Here is a 17530-nt window from a genome sequence, read left to right on the forward strand (position 1 = left end):
CAGTAATTGTTTTAACTTTTTGCTCTGTGAGTTTTAATAAGGTCACTTAGTGTTTTTTGCTTTTGTTATTTAAGTTGCTCTATTATCTATCTAACTATTTTTAAAAGACTACTGTTATGGAATTACATACGTCCTTATCAAATATTTCCTATTAATATATTCAGTTATAGATATCAGTTATAAGGTTAAAGGTCAGGTCAGTTGTAAGAATTAAATCAAAAACAAAGAATGATGCAATCTTCTATGATTTGTATAATTTCTTTTAATTTGTATATTTAATGATTATATTCAAAACAATAGGTCGACAAGTCTTCAAGAAACTCACTTAGGTTTAAGAGTTAGATTCTAACATAGAGCTACGAAACATTTGGTATTCATTTGAATTGACGGAAGATTTAATTGATTAAATTATAAAAAAATTGTATTTTTGATATAAATAATAGAGATGAATCGAGGATAGGACGGATATCGCTAAAGACAGAACGAAATGACAGCTAGTAACAGGCAAAATCGGATAGGTTTAAATAATATTTAATCAATAAAAGTTATATCCAAATTTCGTAGATCTATGACTTCATATTAATAAGCATAACTTACAATGTTTAATAAATACGAGCTACAGGACAACGAGAAAATTTACAAAATAAAAAACTTAAAATAATATTATCTAAAATAAATGAATACGTATCGTAATTATAGTTGTTAAATGCTATTCACTATCTCAAACACACAGTCGGTATTCGTAATGATACAATTAAATTAACCACTATTATGAAAACTCACGTGGAATTATTTAAAGAGGATTTTTTTTTTAATATGAAAAAAAAACGGTAACATTTTATTTATTAACTTTTTATTTTATCATAACTGAATTAATTATTCTATTCGTTTAAATAAAAGTTTACAGTAACGTTACGTTTGTTTCAATTCCACACAAGTTCCCACGTCATATCCACAATTAATCTAAGCGTCGTAGTAGTTGTCATCGATCGGGATGTCCGCGGAACGTTTTCCGAGGCCGAAGCTGAACCTGTGCATGTCTCTCTCCCTTTTCCCGAGGCCGAAATTGAATTTGCTGCTCAAACGTTTCCCGAGGCCGAAGTTGTAGCTCCTTGCCCGTTTGCCGAGACCGAAATTGTAGAGGTTGGGTCGTTTTCCGAGGCCGAAATCGTACATGCGAGCGCGCTTCTCCTCTGAGCTGTCGTCTTCGGACATGCGTTTGCCGAGACCGAAGCTATACGGGCGAGCTCTTTTGATTTCGTACCCTGGGGATAAAATTTAATTTAAGTAAAAGAGTAACTTTTATGATGGCAAATAGATGGTTACCTCACGTTAAATAATATAATATAACAACTTTACTTTTTTAAATATCAATATAGATTTATCGATTTTATGATTAAATTGATTTTTTTTCTAAAACTATTTTAATTTGAATATATCTTGAAAAAAAAACTAAACTCAAAAAACTCAATTAATAAGAAAAATCACCTGGCGCGTCTTCGTATTGGTCAATAACTTCAGCCAAGGTTTCCTGGTCCAGATCATTGGGGAACTCTTCGTCAGTCTGCTCTTCATTAACCGATCGCTTACCCAGTCCGAAGGAGTAGGGACGAGACCTATAGAACAATCAAACATAAATATAATTAAATCATATTTAAATTGAAAATTACTCATTAACTCAACATTTGATTCTACCACCAAGTACAGTTTGTTGATTTTAACTATGGACTGCCTCGTTGGTTGACTTCAGTGTCGAATAGCATATAAAGCAGTTACTTCTGCCTGAACTATCCCCGATTGGGTCTTTTCGATTTGGTATTATTGGATAATGAGTGATTGGATAAATAGAGTGCTTGGTCATCATGGATATCAGCCAAGAGGATATTATCATCACCCGACTTTGACTTTGACAATCCATAAAGGAATTTGAGTTTGAGTTTGACCATATTAGCTATTAATTATGGTTGAAAATATGTATAGATTATTTAAACTGTACCTTTTTCCTAATCCAAAGTTATAGACGGGTAGCCTCTTGTACTCTGAGACATAGCTGTAGGCTCGTTTCCCCAAACCGAAGTCGTAATGAGGGGATCTCTTCTCCAATGGAGCGACATGATCTTGGAGGGTAGTGTCCTGATCTTGGTGAATTGTCTGATCGTTTTGGGTGACCTCAGGACTGCAAGCTATGGTGCCGATGACGAGGAGGATGACGAGAGAGGAGTACAACATTCTGAGAAAAAAAGAACTGTATAAATAGTTGAATATCAGATAATTGTAAAAAGTTTTTATCGGTGACGTAATTCGTGTCACTTTTCCAATAATTCCAGTTATTTACATGGCTATACATTACGGGAATTAATACCTAAACGATGTCAATTTTCATTATAATTAGTTCAGTAGTTTAGTCAACATGAGGTATCAAACGGACAAACAGTGTTCCTTTCGTGTTTCTATTCTTAGCGTGATTTTGATTTTCGATCGAATCGACGGGTTATTTGTATTATCAATTATAATATGTAACTGCCGCATTAGTCGAGTGGAATTTTAGAAGACCGCAAGGCTCAGAACTTTGACATTGAATTGACATTGGATATAATTGATCGAGATATTAAATAAACTGTGGTAACCATTGTAGATTCGTAGACCAATGGCGTTTCTGATGTTGGCAATGTTGTTCTCGGGAAATTTGAAGTACAGTGAAAATGTCGGAGATTTATTAGGACAGATTTATTTAGCCTTATAATTGTCTTTTATTAAATAAAATAATTCCATAATTATTTATTTGATTTAAATATGGATATAATTCCTTTTTAATTTAGGGCATATTTTGTATTGATACTGGCCACACTCCCTAAACCTTTCAAAGTTTCGAGAACTTTCGGTTCGTTCTTTCTGAATTTTTACACCCTCGGTTTAACAGCTTAAGATGTATTAAGCAAGAACTGTTTATAGTGTATAATATAGCGGAGCTATTAGCAAATCGCATGGAATATGTAAATGTATAATTTGTTTATCTCTACTTATACAATTTCAATAGGATAAATTCACCTGACTGTGAACTCGCGATCCTTGTTTAAGATATTGAAGATATTCTAGCCAATACGCTATCACAGCTCTTGAAAATTCTCGAAATTCTAAATTTATGCAGCTCCCTAAGGGGCGTCTAATCGGATACCATAAGGGTCTATATATTAAGAATATTAAGCGTATAATATATTAAGTGAAGGATTATTGTTAGGCCTATTAAATAATTTAATTAATTTATATATTCTTGTCATGTGGAGCGTTGGCAGCGGGTGGGGATTTGATTAAGTCATAATAGTGTCATATAAGTTAATATTGAAAGAAGCTAAGCTAAACATAATTGTTATACACATATGCCCTTTCTAAAAATCCCTTTTATAGCAGATTCTTGACGAGGAATACGATAATATTTAGTTCGGTATTCCTCAACAGATATATATCTGATTGTATTTCTAATAATATAACTAATAACTTCAATTGACTTGTTAATTATGATTTGATTAATCCAATTTTAATTTAATTTCCTCTGTGTCATGTTATGTGTATAATAATGTGTTTATTTTTTTTTATATAGAGGTAATTTTTGAAAATAGAAGCTAAGCTAAACATAACTATTATAGTCATATATCCTTTTTAAATAGTCATTTCATAGCAGATTCAATTAAAGTTACGTAAAATTAATTGTTCGGAAAAATAAAAATAAAATGAATCAATAATAGTAGATTATTTTTTAATCATTTTTGTTGATTTAATTTGTTTGGATGCTTAGAATATTGAAATCGCTTCGTACGATCGGATTTATAAAAAAAGAGTTTGCATTACTTCCAATAAACAAAAACACTGAGATGAAGTATGTAAAAACTATAAAATTATACGCCGAGTTTTACTATCGCAAGGACTAGTATTAGAATTGCGTGCGATACAAAATCATATATTACATTGCGGCTACACTTTTGCGACAAGTGAGTTAAATATTGTGAAGATCATTTTCAGAAATTGATTCCAATGTGGCATCAGCTTTATAAATTCGCTTTCGCTTCGCTTGTTTCTGAAGGTAAATTCAAGCTTCAGCGTGTACAAATGTATGATTTGAATGTAAATTTACAATTTGGTGAATATATTGGATAATAACTGCTGAACTTAGTTATGACGGAATCCGAGACAATGGGCTTAGAGCGAGACGCCACACGACTATATGATAATTGATAAACTTACTTAATTGAAAATTTAAGTTTGTCAGAACTGAGAAGAAAATTATTCGATCAAGACGTTGAATATTCACTTGGCAGGCCATTGTGCAAGCCCGTTTGGTTAGGCATCGCCCACTCATTACGTATTCTACCGCCTATTATGCTTGAAAGGTAAATGTAACTGCAGACACAATGCACATATCAAATGTCAATAAGTGGTTGGAACCAATATTTGGAACCAAGAACCATGATTGGTGCCAACCACTTATCATATATTCGAACGCCAAATATCAATAATTACTATTGTTGTTTTAGTTTGAAGGGGGCTTGAGTCCACTGACCCGTCATTGCATCGATGTAAATTAAACATATTCAATCAATTGAATAGTTTCAATAATTTAGTCGAACACTTGTTACTCGATAAATATCTATATTTGAAGAGCAACAAACGGATGTTTCAATAGTATTATATAATGAATGAAATCGTTTCTTATGTTTGACGCTTTCTGAAACCCTTCAACCAGTTCAAATGTATATAGAGACGATTCGAATAATATTTAATTCGTAACACATATGAAACTAATAGATAATACAGTAGGAAAGAAAAAAAAGCTGAAGAAAACATTCTTAAAAAAAATATTTGTTTTCTGAATCAGGAGATAAGGCTTTCTTGGTTATGAACTCGCAATATTTGTTAAGGATTTACGTAATCTAACCACTGAGCCATCTCAAGTCAAATGAATATAAAGTTTATTTCCATTAAATTCGTTATAAGTTCTTTGTTGTGAATATATTGTCGTCCGTTTTAAAAATAGATTTCACGTGAAAGGCAAATGTAAGCTATTTTTAGTTAGCCTAACATGTGCCCATATTTCTTCTCATTGTAAATAGGTCTTAAATGGGTCAGATAAAGGCGATTTTCCCTTGCTTTTTATACGATACATGTAAGAAGTTCCATTGAAAAGGAATGTTGTTTTCATTTAAAATTCAATCGTATGGTTTTGTAAAGGACGGGAGTACACGTAAAGAATTTCCTTGAGTTCTTTTAGATGTACTCCGTGATAAAACTACGTGGTCGGTGGTTTATTTAGCCACAAAAAGAGTCCATTTAGGACTTATTTATACCAAGAAGGTATTGTAGGAGGTGGTAGTTTTTTATGTAATAACTAGGTGGGCCGGCTTTTTCCCTACATTACACACACACACACACAATGCGCCACCAACCTTGGGAGCTAAGATGTTACCTTGTGCCTGTAGTTACACTGGGTAGTTACACCTTTCAAACTGGAACATAAAAGTACTAAGTATTGCTGTTTAGCGGTAGAATATCTGATGAGTGGGTGTACCTACCCTGACAGGCTTGCACAAAGCCCTGCCACCGTGTAAAAGTGTGTCTTGATGTATTTTCGTAACCGTCACATAATTTACAATGATAGATTCAAAACTGTTAAACTGTTAAGGGGCAATTAAAAGTTTTGCGTTAACGATATATTTAGTCAAACTAAAAATAAATCTAAATTTACGCGCGATATAAAGGAAAATGGAATACGCACGTTATTCCTAATTGGATACAATTTTAAAGTTCGTCTGATTTACAGAACTCACAATACATTCCTCAAATATACAGTTGATCACACTCTTGAATTACTTAATCTAAAAAAAAGGCAGCATGTAAATTTAGTAAAACCATCTCACCTTTCAAAGGTAAGGGCTTACTCTAACACATTGCCCCATGGCGCAGAGGTTAGAACACGTGATTTGTAATTGATGATTCCGAGTGCAAATGTCAGCCACCGCACCAGAACCGGAAAGTTTGCTGAATGTTGGAATAACCTCCAAAAGTATTCCTAAAAGGTAAGTGTTTCGTACTAAAAACGCAATATCACCAATCCACACATCCACCAATCCGCATTGGTGCAGCGTGGTGAAATATGCTCCAAAACCTTGGGAAATTTACAGGCTGAAACTATATATGTATACCAAATTTCATCTAAATCGGATCAGCGGTTAAATCTTGAAGGAGAAACAGACAGAATTTCTTTCGCAATTATAATAACGTATGGTTCTATTTAAGACCTCTTGTAGTGTCTCTCTATCTGTCACTTACAAATGATTCTACCGCCAAACTTTAATATTCTATATGGCTCCAGTTTAAAATAAAACTTAAACCGGCGTGAAATGTTTAAATTTAGAACACGTTTAAATTTATTGCCAATGGACAGAACGACGTATGTATTTTTACCTTCAACCTTTTAGTTTAAATTGTAGAGATGAAATAACTACCATATTTTTATGACACAACAGTTTTAAAGTATCGAGTAATAAGATCTTCAATTCCAATATCCGGGAATGTTGCGATATTTTTATTCCCATTTATTTATGTACAAGATGTTGTAAGTAACTCCTGTCATGTACCTATTATATATATCTACTGGCCCAACAGTCATACTTTGTATTTTTGTTAAAACAAATGTTTGAACAAACTTTGATGAATGGTTTGATGGATGAGTGAGTCGGTGTTACTAAAGCACAAGGGACATAATATCTAATTTCCCAATGTCCATTTAAGGTGGTGACCACTTACCATCAGGTGGCTCATTTGCCAGACTGCCTATAAAGTAAAAAAAGATACATTCCCCTTTCTTTTTACTCAACTTCACGCACGACTAAATTGGTTGCAATTAACATTTTATACTAATGAATATACATATATATTGGTATATTCATTTAAAAATTTTACCAATTTAACGAAAACTAATTACAATAATTTCATTATATTTTTTATCGCGTACATTTATATAAATGTACATGATAAAAAATGTACACGAGTGATGCGAATTAATCCACAAATCGTTTTAAAATTATAATTGTTATTTCGTGGATTTTAAAGCTTATCTTTTTTTAATGATTTGGAAGTAGAACGATACAAGGGATGGTGGTATACGTGTGCGTTAATTACTGAAGATGGTCCAATGACTGAATTTACATATGATTAATTTATGTTTATAAATCATCTCGGCGGTAAAGAAAAACATCACGATGTCCGAAACATGCAGTATCCCACATATAACAGATTTCCATAGCGCAATGGTAACAAGGCCGCTTTGGGCTATTGTCGTCCTCACTCCCAATACAAGTTTTAAGCTTAATTTGAGGGGAAATTAATATTATTAATTCCTTCTGAATTGTCATTACTACTCTTAAAAAAATAATAATCATTTATATTCAGTTTTTCTAATGTTAACATAAAGTTTATTTCTAATCAAAATCAAAATATACTTTATTATTGCTTTTACAAGCACTTTTGAATCGTCATTTAACAAACTATATTAAGTGAAGCTACCACCGTTTCGGGATGTAGGTTCTACCGAGAAGAACCGGCAAGCAAAAAATACAGTCATGTTACTTAAATACAATTATATATGTATGTAATATATCTTGCCTGGAAGTCAACGAGTATTAACTCCATGCCTTTTTATCATCTGTATAATCTTGTATTGAATAATATCTTTACCAATGGATCTTTTACAAATGATTTGAATTTATGAAACGGCAAAGTTAAAAATGTCTCTAATGATGTACACGTCAAAGTCTAGTTTAATTAGCCATTTACTAACAGGCTAACCTTTTTTAAACGTCCTTATTTAATCAGCAGCCTCAATAACAATAAGCTTTATATATCATCCGTTCATAGAATTTGTTTTAATTTTCGCACAATGGTTTACTGCCAAGAATGGTGTTATAAATTCTAATTACTGATTTTAAATTTAGTGTTCCAAATATACATAAATTCTATCAATAAATGAGCTCTTCGCGGCTCTATATTTTCTCTTAAGAAACCTCCTCATAATACTTATCTTTATGAAACAGGTCTCAAAACGATGTTATCTGTGATAGGGCTATAGAGACATCGGCTGCCCCAAATAGACTATATTCATTTATATAAAATCTAAATCTAAATATAATTTATTCAACAAGCGCAATCAATTAAATCATCATTTTAAAAGAGACGGTAAATCTAGCACCAGTTTCGATAGTATCTTATCGAAAAGAAAAGTTGCTATGGGGGTTACCATACACAGATCTTGAACAAATTCGATTATCCACTAGGCTTTGTCCACTGCTAATGTCATCTAGGTTGCCTATTAACTTGGCCTTTTAAAAATATTAGTGCTCATGTCAAAAACATTTATAAATAAGCCATATCACTCAGTCGAAGATGAGTCGAGATGGCCCAGTGGTTAGAACGCGTGCATCTTAACCGATGATTTCGGGTTCAAACCCAGGCAGGCACCACTGAAATTTCATGTGCTTAATTTGTGTTTATAATTCATCTCGTGCTCGGAGGTGAAGGAAAACATCGTGAGGAAACCTGCGTGTGTCTAATTTCAAAGAAATTCTGCCACATGTGTATTCCGCCAACCCGCATTGGAGCAGCGTGGTGGAATATGCTCCAAACCTTCTCCTCAAAGGAGAGGAGGCCTTTATCCCAGCAGTGGGACATTTACGGGCTGCTAATGCTAAAAAAAAATATCACTCAGCACAAGATTATTACAACAGACAGACAGGATATATGTAAATTTAATTTAAATTAAATTAGAGTTTCTTGCTAGTTCTTCTCTGTAGTCTTCTTTCCGAATCAGTGGTATGGTGGCTTCACATATAATCAACACTGTAACGTAACGATACAAAAGTGCTTTTATGAGCCCAATTTGTTAAAGAATATTTGAATTTTTGACACCATGAATTCTAATTCAGCTCTTGACAAATTTGTTATGTACAAGACGAGTTATACTATTTTAATTGAAGCTATCAAGTAATATTTTATATTCATTCCCCGTGTTTTTTGTTTTACAACAAAAGTGTTATTAAATCTGATAGTCATAATCGTTGGATTATTGATATCGGAGGGGGAGATTGTTAATTCAACGTTTTGATTAATGGTAATGTTATATAGTTTGTTGTTTTCGATATTTGAATTTTCTTAATAGTCTTATACAGCATCTTGCGTTGCTTATCAGGGTGGAAAAATATTTTCTTTCCTATCGTTTTAGTACATGTTTTAATGATTTATCTTTATTAAATTTACTAGCTACCCTTTTCAGATACACATCAGTTCAATAAGGGTCTATGTACAACTTTTATATTATACATTATTGATTTTTTTCCGATTATAAAGTTGAAATTCTTTGCTTTTCTCTTTTATAATATGCATGTATTATACACATAAATCTTCCTCTTGAATCAATCTATTTATTGATGGAAATCGCTTTTATATCTGTCGCTTAGTTTAAAAGATCTGAGCGTACAAACGAATTAACTTTTTAATACTACTACTAATCGTTGTAGTCCCCAGGCACAGGCCTCTACTCTGCAGATATATTAGCCTCATTTTATAATCTAAAGTTTTATGAAATCAAAAATATATATATAACTATACTGAAATTTGCAATAAAATTTCGATTATCACGATATCTGTTAAAACAAACATGTCTAAAAGCCGTTACACGTACACTTGATGTTATTGTTGATAACTAAACTGCCAATAAGTGTTATCAGCTTATCAAACCGTATTGAGCGTGATTTAAACCTTTTGACGGTGTTCTCATATATCATAGTGTCTAGTGGTTAGATATAAGGCATATCCCCAGATTCTGGGTTCAAACGCCAGGTTGGGCCAATCAAACGTTATTAGGTTTGCTGTCGAAAAATTCTCAGTGCCAGCCTGAAGTATGGAAGTTGGTAGTTTGTGTAGTTCCGTGCCTCGGAAAGCATGTAAACCCGTCGGTCATTGTAAGGTGATTATCAGTGTGAGGGAACAGAGAGTGTACCTGTGTTTGCACACTTTTACACTAACTATATCCTGCGTAGTTGGTTGGCTGTTGTGACCAAAATCGTCAGGAATTAATATATAAGAAAATGAAAACGAGACATAGTTAGCAACAATAACATTTCCAGTTATAGAACAAGAGTGAATTGGATTGAGGATCAAGAACTTTTTCGTTTTATATTAACAGCCTTTAAATTTCCCACCAATTTGAGCTAACGAGTCCTCTCACTTTTAGGAGAAGGTTTAGAACATATTCCACCACGGTGGCTGCGGGTTGGTGGATACACATGTGGCAGAATTTAGAAGTGGGTAAATAGTTGGTGGATGGAAATTAGAGACATGCAGGTTTCCTTATGATGTTTTTCTTCACCGCTGAGCACAAGATAAATTATAAACACTAATTAAGCACATGAAAATTTAGCAATGCTTGCGTGGGCTTGAACCCGTAATAATCGGTTAAGATGCACGCGTTCTAACCATTGGAACATCTCGAGAATATTGTTTTAATATAATTTTATTATGATTATTTTGTGTCCGTAACAAATTTCGTGTTTCTGTCATCTGAATAAATGATCGGTAGAAGAAATCGACTATTTGACAATTTGAAACTCCAAAAGTATCCGTGACATTTGAACATCTTAATGTTTCAGTAGCTCAGCTGTAAATAGATTTGACAGCGCAAAATATTCTCAGCGTCTCAACTTGTTTTAATAGAAACTGACACAATTGCATTAGTTCGATTCAAATTTTCAACGCAAAGTTTGAAAACTTGGTGTCGTGTTAAATCAATTACCTCGGTTTTAAGTTTAACTCTTCAACCGATCGTTCGAATCGGTCACAGATACAGTCACAGTTGAATGAAGTGGACTGATTATTGTATTTTTGGATTTTTTCTTCGTACACAAAATCTTTACGTATTGAGACCTAAATATTCATGTGTTTAGTTGACTTTCAATTTGAATGTTTTTTATAATAAATGATATGTACTCCATATGTCATCCTAAAATTAAAAAAAATATTGGACAACATCACATACATTACTCTGATCTCAATGTAAGTAGCTAAAGCACTTGTGTTAAGGAAAATCAGAAGTAACGACGGTACCACATACACCCAGATCCAAGACAACGTAGAAAACTAATGAACTTTTCCTACATCGACTCGCATGGAATCGAACTCGGGACCTCGGAGTGGCGTACTCTGGACTGGCGATTCGCCAGTTTTTAATCTTTGCGTATTCGCTTATTACCATTGAAATTTCTGGAACAGATATTTTAGGCTGCTTTTCATGGATTTTGAGTATAATAAGAATAATATGGACTACTATAAGAATTATTTATGCATTACTTTTTTTAACTTCTCCAAATATTTCACTTTGCTTAAGTTTATTTTCTTCTTTTTTAATTGTAATAATTACGATTTATTTAATATTTGTTAGATGTTGTTTATAATTAATTTATCTAAATAATTAAGTATCTTATCGATTTCAAAATAAATAATTACCTGTGATGTAGCTCTATCGACTTTTGATAAGTTGAATAGAGATACTTACATTTAAATAAATATTTGGTACTTCTTAGTATAAAATAAAATCGCTTCTCTGTACGCTTAGATCTACTAAACTACGCAATGGATTTAAATAAAGTTTGCATCAATAAATAGAGTGATTCAAAAGGAAGGTTTAAATGCATATAACATACGGTTAAAGACATTTATTTCCTCAAAAGATTTACATTTAAATTAAGTCGAATAGGCGTACATTATAGGAGTATTATTACAATAACTCAACAATATCAGTATTGTGCTATGAATACAAGGATATTTTGTGATCTAAATATAGGGTAGTCTACTAAAAATATATATATATATATATATATATATATATATGTAGTGCGTAAACAAAATAATGATAAGTAAGAAAGGTGACATATTAAATCTATCTGATGGTATTAGATACATACATTTTATAGTAGAGAATTTCAACTTTATAACCGGAAATAGAACAGTTTTTTCTTTGTATGTTAATTCTTCAATCTAAATTTTGAATGTAGACAATTATTGTACCCAGGTGAAGCCGGGGCGGGTTTGTTAAAAATCGTGAGGTGTTAGCGAAGTGACGGATGAATGCATATCTTGTCGACCAGGTTTACTGCATATAAGCTATTAAGTTAAACGACTATAGAACACTTTAAACATTTATAAAGTGTCATATAAAATTAAATTAATTTATTCTTGAAACTATTATTATTCTTGTTACTTAATCGGACTCTGATATCATTATAGCATTCCTTATTTACAAAAGAGACGAGATGACCCAGTGACTAGAACGCGTACATCTTAACCAATGATTACGGGTTCAAACCCAGGCAAGCACCACTGAATTTTCATGTGCTTAATTTGTGTTTATAATTCATAATTGAAGAAAAACATCGCAAGGAAACCTACATGTGTATAATTTCAACGAAATTCTGCCACATGTGAATCCACCAAACCCGCATTGGAGCAGCGTGGTGCTTCAAACCTACTCCTCAAAGGGAGAGGTGGCCTTAGCCCAGCAGTGGGAAATTGAGTGGCTGTTACTATATAAACGATATATATTCCATACATCCTTTAAAACAGTTATCAAAGTAATTTCAAATTAAACTGTGTCCAAGTTATGGAATACGAAAAACATCAAGAAAAATTGAATTTCTGTATCTTCAAAGTCGATGTCGCTTGTTTTATTTATTGGGACCACATCACGTTCCTTCGCCTAACGAATACAAGGAATTTGGCACACACGTAGCTTGGGTAATAAACACGACATAAGATAGCTATTATTCTGAGGTTTTATATGAAAAAACTTTCACCATAGACTCTCGACATGGCTATTTAACTCTGATTCTAAAGAAGTTTAATAATCCACGTCCGTGCTGTAATTATCCATCCAACTGGGTTAAAGATCGACGATGTCAAAGAGTTTTGAGGAGGTCATATTCGATTGCAGACTTAGTTCTAGTGAACTTATAACGTGCCATTGTTGAATATTGCGATTGTTTATTGGTAATGGTCAAATTATAAAACAAAAGGCAGACGTAGTGTTCGGAACCAGGGATCTAGTGGATATGTAATTTCGGATCTGGATATAGATATATGATTAATATTTTACCGGTTTCAAATACGGTTACGGATACGAAATGATGTCGGATTATCCGATTGTTTCAGATACGAATATTAGGTTATTAAGGAACGGAAAGGTTTGACTCTATTTGTACTCTGTAATTTGGTATTTTCACGGAACAAAATAGCCTTAAAAACATTTTTTTAAATATCTTCAAGTAAAACATTAACCAAACATAAAATTATAACAAACAATTATTTTATCCGATTTGGTTATGGATATATTCGGTTCGGATAGATTTTTATGTCGGATATACTATAATTACGGTTATGTTAGTTACGTTAGATTATTGAGAATTTCAAGACTGATATACGAGTTCTTATAGTACGTACGTAACAAATTATCATTATAATCATTACATGGTATAAAACAAAGACAGCTTAGATCTTTAAAATTACGTAACGGATTTTGATGTGGTTTTTTTATTAGATAGATTGATTCAAGAGGAAGGTTTATATGTATAATATACGCACAATGGAGATAGTAGAGAATTACTGATAATTTTGGTGGTTTCTGAAGTGATGTCGATATTTTGCTCTTACATTTCAAACGCTGGTTCAACCTTACGAGATAGATCAAAATAATGTACTACAGTATTTTACACCTTAAAAAGGTCTTCAAAAAGTCCGCCACGATACATAATTTATCTCTTAGGGATAACTTACAATAACCATTTTTTATCGTTTACTTTTTACGAGAAATAATGGCTTATTTTCGAAGCAAATTCATGCTGTATGAATCCTTATCCAATTAAGTAGCTTAAATACATTGTACATTTAATATACATATATCAATATGACCATTTAGAGTAGGTAATTTAAATGAATATTTTCGAAGATATGACATGTATTGTCTATGACTGAAAAACTGTGAACGATGTAAGACATTCTATTTTATATTTATTGGCAGCATTGCATCCGTGCGAAGTCGGGGCGGGTCGCTAGTATTACATATATTTAATAAACCATTTAAACCATTTATTTTTGCTACACATACAAATAAATTACAACGACTATACACAAGAAAATAATTAAATTCAAGGAATATAGTGTAGGTAGCAAGGGGTTCATCTCAGTATATGCTGTGCTAATGCACAACACTGATTTTCAAATGGCCCCTGACTATTGAGTGAACATAAACACGAACATAAATAAACACGCGCGCACACGAAAATTAAATGAATGAAATGAGTGAAAATAAATTATAAGAAAAAAAAAATATAAAAAGCACTGATCCTTGAGAAAAAAAAAACATTAAACTGAATTTGACAAGAAGAAAACCATCACAAGAACTTAGGAATTTACCCGAAAAAAAAAGACATAAAAATTTAATATGATAAATACTAAGACTAAGAGGTACCTACTCGTAGTATAACATAGTTAATGTGTTGAAACTGAGTAAAGCTTTATATAATTTACTAGAATGAAGTATAATTAGATTTTGATACTGATAAGCGTTAGAAATATAAATATAATAGAGTACCATACATTTGCTTGTATTTAATATATTTTTTATATCGTCATAAAAAATCGCTCTAATCGTGTTTTATAATGTTTTAGTATCAAGATTCATTGCGATCCTGCCTTATCTTGTATCTCATGGGATCCTCAGTCACACTTAATTTTAAGATGTGAACGTGTTAAGCTAAAAAAAACCTGCATAAAACTTCACCTAATACAAGTGTCGTAAGTAAACTCTTACTGCGGTCGTTATTTTAAATAACTATTCAATCAAATAATTATTAATTCTTTTCTTCAATATTTAAAATAGGCCAAACAATCCAAAAAAAAAATATCCAAATACTTTTATATATGACGGATTACGTCATGGTATGGTCATGTTATGCGGAGGAATGTGGGCCAAGTTGTGAGTAAGGTTTTGTGAATGGATGTGGATGGATATGGAAGGGACGACCAAAGAAACGATGGATGGATTGTGTGAAAGACGATATGGTTAGAAATAATGTTACTTGTGAGATGACTTCCGACGGAGAAGTATGGAAGAAGAAGACATGCTGGGACAACCCCAAGTAAAATTGGAATAAGGGCAGGAGGATGATGGATTGCGAGATTAAAAAAATAAAAAACAGAGCAATCGAATAATTGATAAACTCCTTTTTTGATGTAATTTAAATTATATGTTTCTTTAATTATCTCATACGCTTTTCTGATGTTGAAGAGTGCTAGCACACTCTATACATAATATATCAAAACATCATGAAAATCTGCCAATTAAGCAAATTCTCGAATGAATGATCGTTTGACTTTGCCAATAAGAAGTTAAGCCTTCATTTCTACAGAAGTTACATTTATATACATACAAAAAGCAAAGACTATATTTAAGGAATAATCACCCTCTAATTACCCTTACAATTAAACGTAAAGTTAGGTGATGTTTTTTGTAAACATTATATTTGCACTGATCTTTCAGTTAAGATAATTTAAAATTGATATTGGAAAATAAAATTTCGTCTTTCAACTTTGCTAAATCCATAGACTAATTTTACTTCAAAGCCAGCTCTGATAAAGAATTTATCAAATACAAAAGTTTTCATGGTACAAGTGGAAAATGAGCAGGAGGCTCACCTGATGGTAAGTGACTAACACCGCCTATGGACACTGCAACACCGGGGTGGTTTACAGGTTCGTTGCTGACATTTAAGAAATGTGTACGCTCTTTTCTTGGATAATTTCCAAGTCGTATCGGTTCGGAAAAACCGTCAGCAAAGCCGGTTTCACAGAGTGGTTGTGCGAGGCAGAAAATGCCTTAGAAATCACGCTGTTGTGGATTTTCGGACATCTAGGTGGTGCGGGTGAAACTCGGTAAAGTAATACATATACATATACTTATATAATTTTAAACCCGTTATGTTTTGTTACAGTTGTTGTTATAATATATAAAATTCGTTACGTCATTAGCTCGGCAAATTTTCCTTTTATTTTTTTTTAAACTTAATAATAAGTCTATCAAATGTATGCACTGATTGGGAGGTTACTGGCCCCTAACATACGGGTATGCCTAGTTTAGGGCCTATATAATATAAGAGAGCCTCGCTGATATATGTAATAAGCAATGACAAATATATTATTTTCTTAATTTAATTATTTTAAAGATTGTAAAAATATTTAAAAAAATACATATAACACAAAAGTCCCTAAAGATTCAAGCTTTAGCCGAAATTTTTAAGACACTATTGCTTCAAAGTAAAATTTAAATATAAACACTGAAAATAATAGACGCTTGTACAATGTTCAATCGGTCGGACGGATGAGACACGAATAACAGGCAGTAACTGTTACAAATATCATTGTTAAGTTATTGTTACGAACGGGGTCCTTTTGGTTGGGGTCTCTTTAGCTAGTATAACTCTTTTTAGGAAAATAAGGTAAAAAGAAAAAAATGTATTCGAATTTGAATTACGCAATAATTTATTTCTATCAAATATTTTTAAACGTTATTTTTTTGGACTACTATTAGATATATATTTCCCATCACTAGGCAGTCAAAAATATCAAACTAACTTGTACAGGGTATGGTATAAGAATATTTTTGAATTTGACATGAGAATTGTTAACCTGGATTGAAAAACGAAAAATAATGGATGATCGTAACAAAAACTGGAAGAATAAACATTGTAAACTTAATTAAATTGTTAATCATTTGATGTTCCTGTTTACTTGAGGCTGTGTTCAACATGTGCCAAGCCTTTTTGAGCTTTAGTTCCAAATATAAAAGACAACTAGAATTGAATTTGTAAATAAATAATGAATTGGTTAGATTTATCTCACTGTTAAGACCTTTTGAATTATTTACAAGTACCAAGATTTAATGCCAAGTAATAGAGTCTTAACCTACGTTTATCAACAAGTCTTGAACTTTGAGCCCACATTTCCATTTATAATTAAGTAGGGTTAAGTCAAATTGTTCATATAGTAAGTACCTTGTTAATGAATTACTTGGCTTAAGATTTACGTGTAGAGAATTACTGACCTGTTAAGTAGACAAACGAAATTGAACGGTATCCCATTGTGATAGAACTCTTTACGCTTGATGAAGTGTTCGTTCAACTATGCAACAATTATTTACCTTTGAATAGTATATTTAAATAAATAAATGTATTCCTTTATACAATATGAAAAATCTTGTAAAAATATTAGACATGTTGGAATATTCACATTTTTGTTTATTTATAATAAAGAGCCGAGATGGCCCAGTGGTTAGAACGCGTGCATCTTAACGGATAATTTCGAGGTCGAACTCAGGCAGGCACCACTGAATTTTCATGTGTTTAATTTGTGTTTATAATTCATCTCGGGCTGCGAAGCG

At 32.3% G+C, this 17530-nt stretch overlaps 1 protein-coding gene across 1 annotated transcript in view; it reads right to left on the minus strand.

Moving 5' to 3' along the window:
* Window positions 1–431: 431 nt before the first annotated feature.
* LOC125072421 (allatostatin-A) overlaps window positions 432–17530 on the minus strand; it is an 81444-nt gene continuing 64345 nt past the window's right edge. The window contains exons 2-4 of the mRNA XM_047683051.1: window positions 1997–2230; window positions 1489–1616; window positions 432–1265 (exon numbers count right to left, since the gene is read on the minus strand). Of these exons, the coding sequence (XP_047539007.1) occupies window positions 964–1265; window positions 1489–1616; window positions 1997–2229 (663 nt within the window). The 5' untranslated portion in view covers window position 2230 and the 3' untranslated portion in view covers window positions 432–963. The remainder of the gene's footprint in view (window positions 1266–1488; window positions 1617–1996; window positions 2231–17530) is intronic.

The sequence above is a fragment of the Vanessa atalanta genome, chromosome 21, assembly GCF_905147765.1.
Source record: "Vanessa atalanta chromosome 21, ilVanAtal1.2, whole genome shotgun sequence".
Lineage (NCBI taxonomy): Eukaryota > Metazoa > Arthropoda > Insecta > Lepidoptera > Nymphalidae > Vanessa > Vanessa atalanta.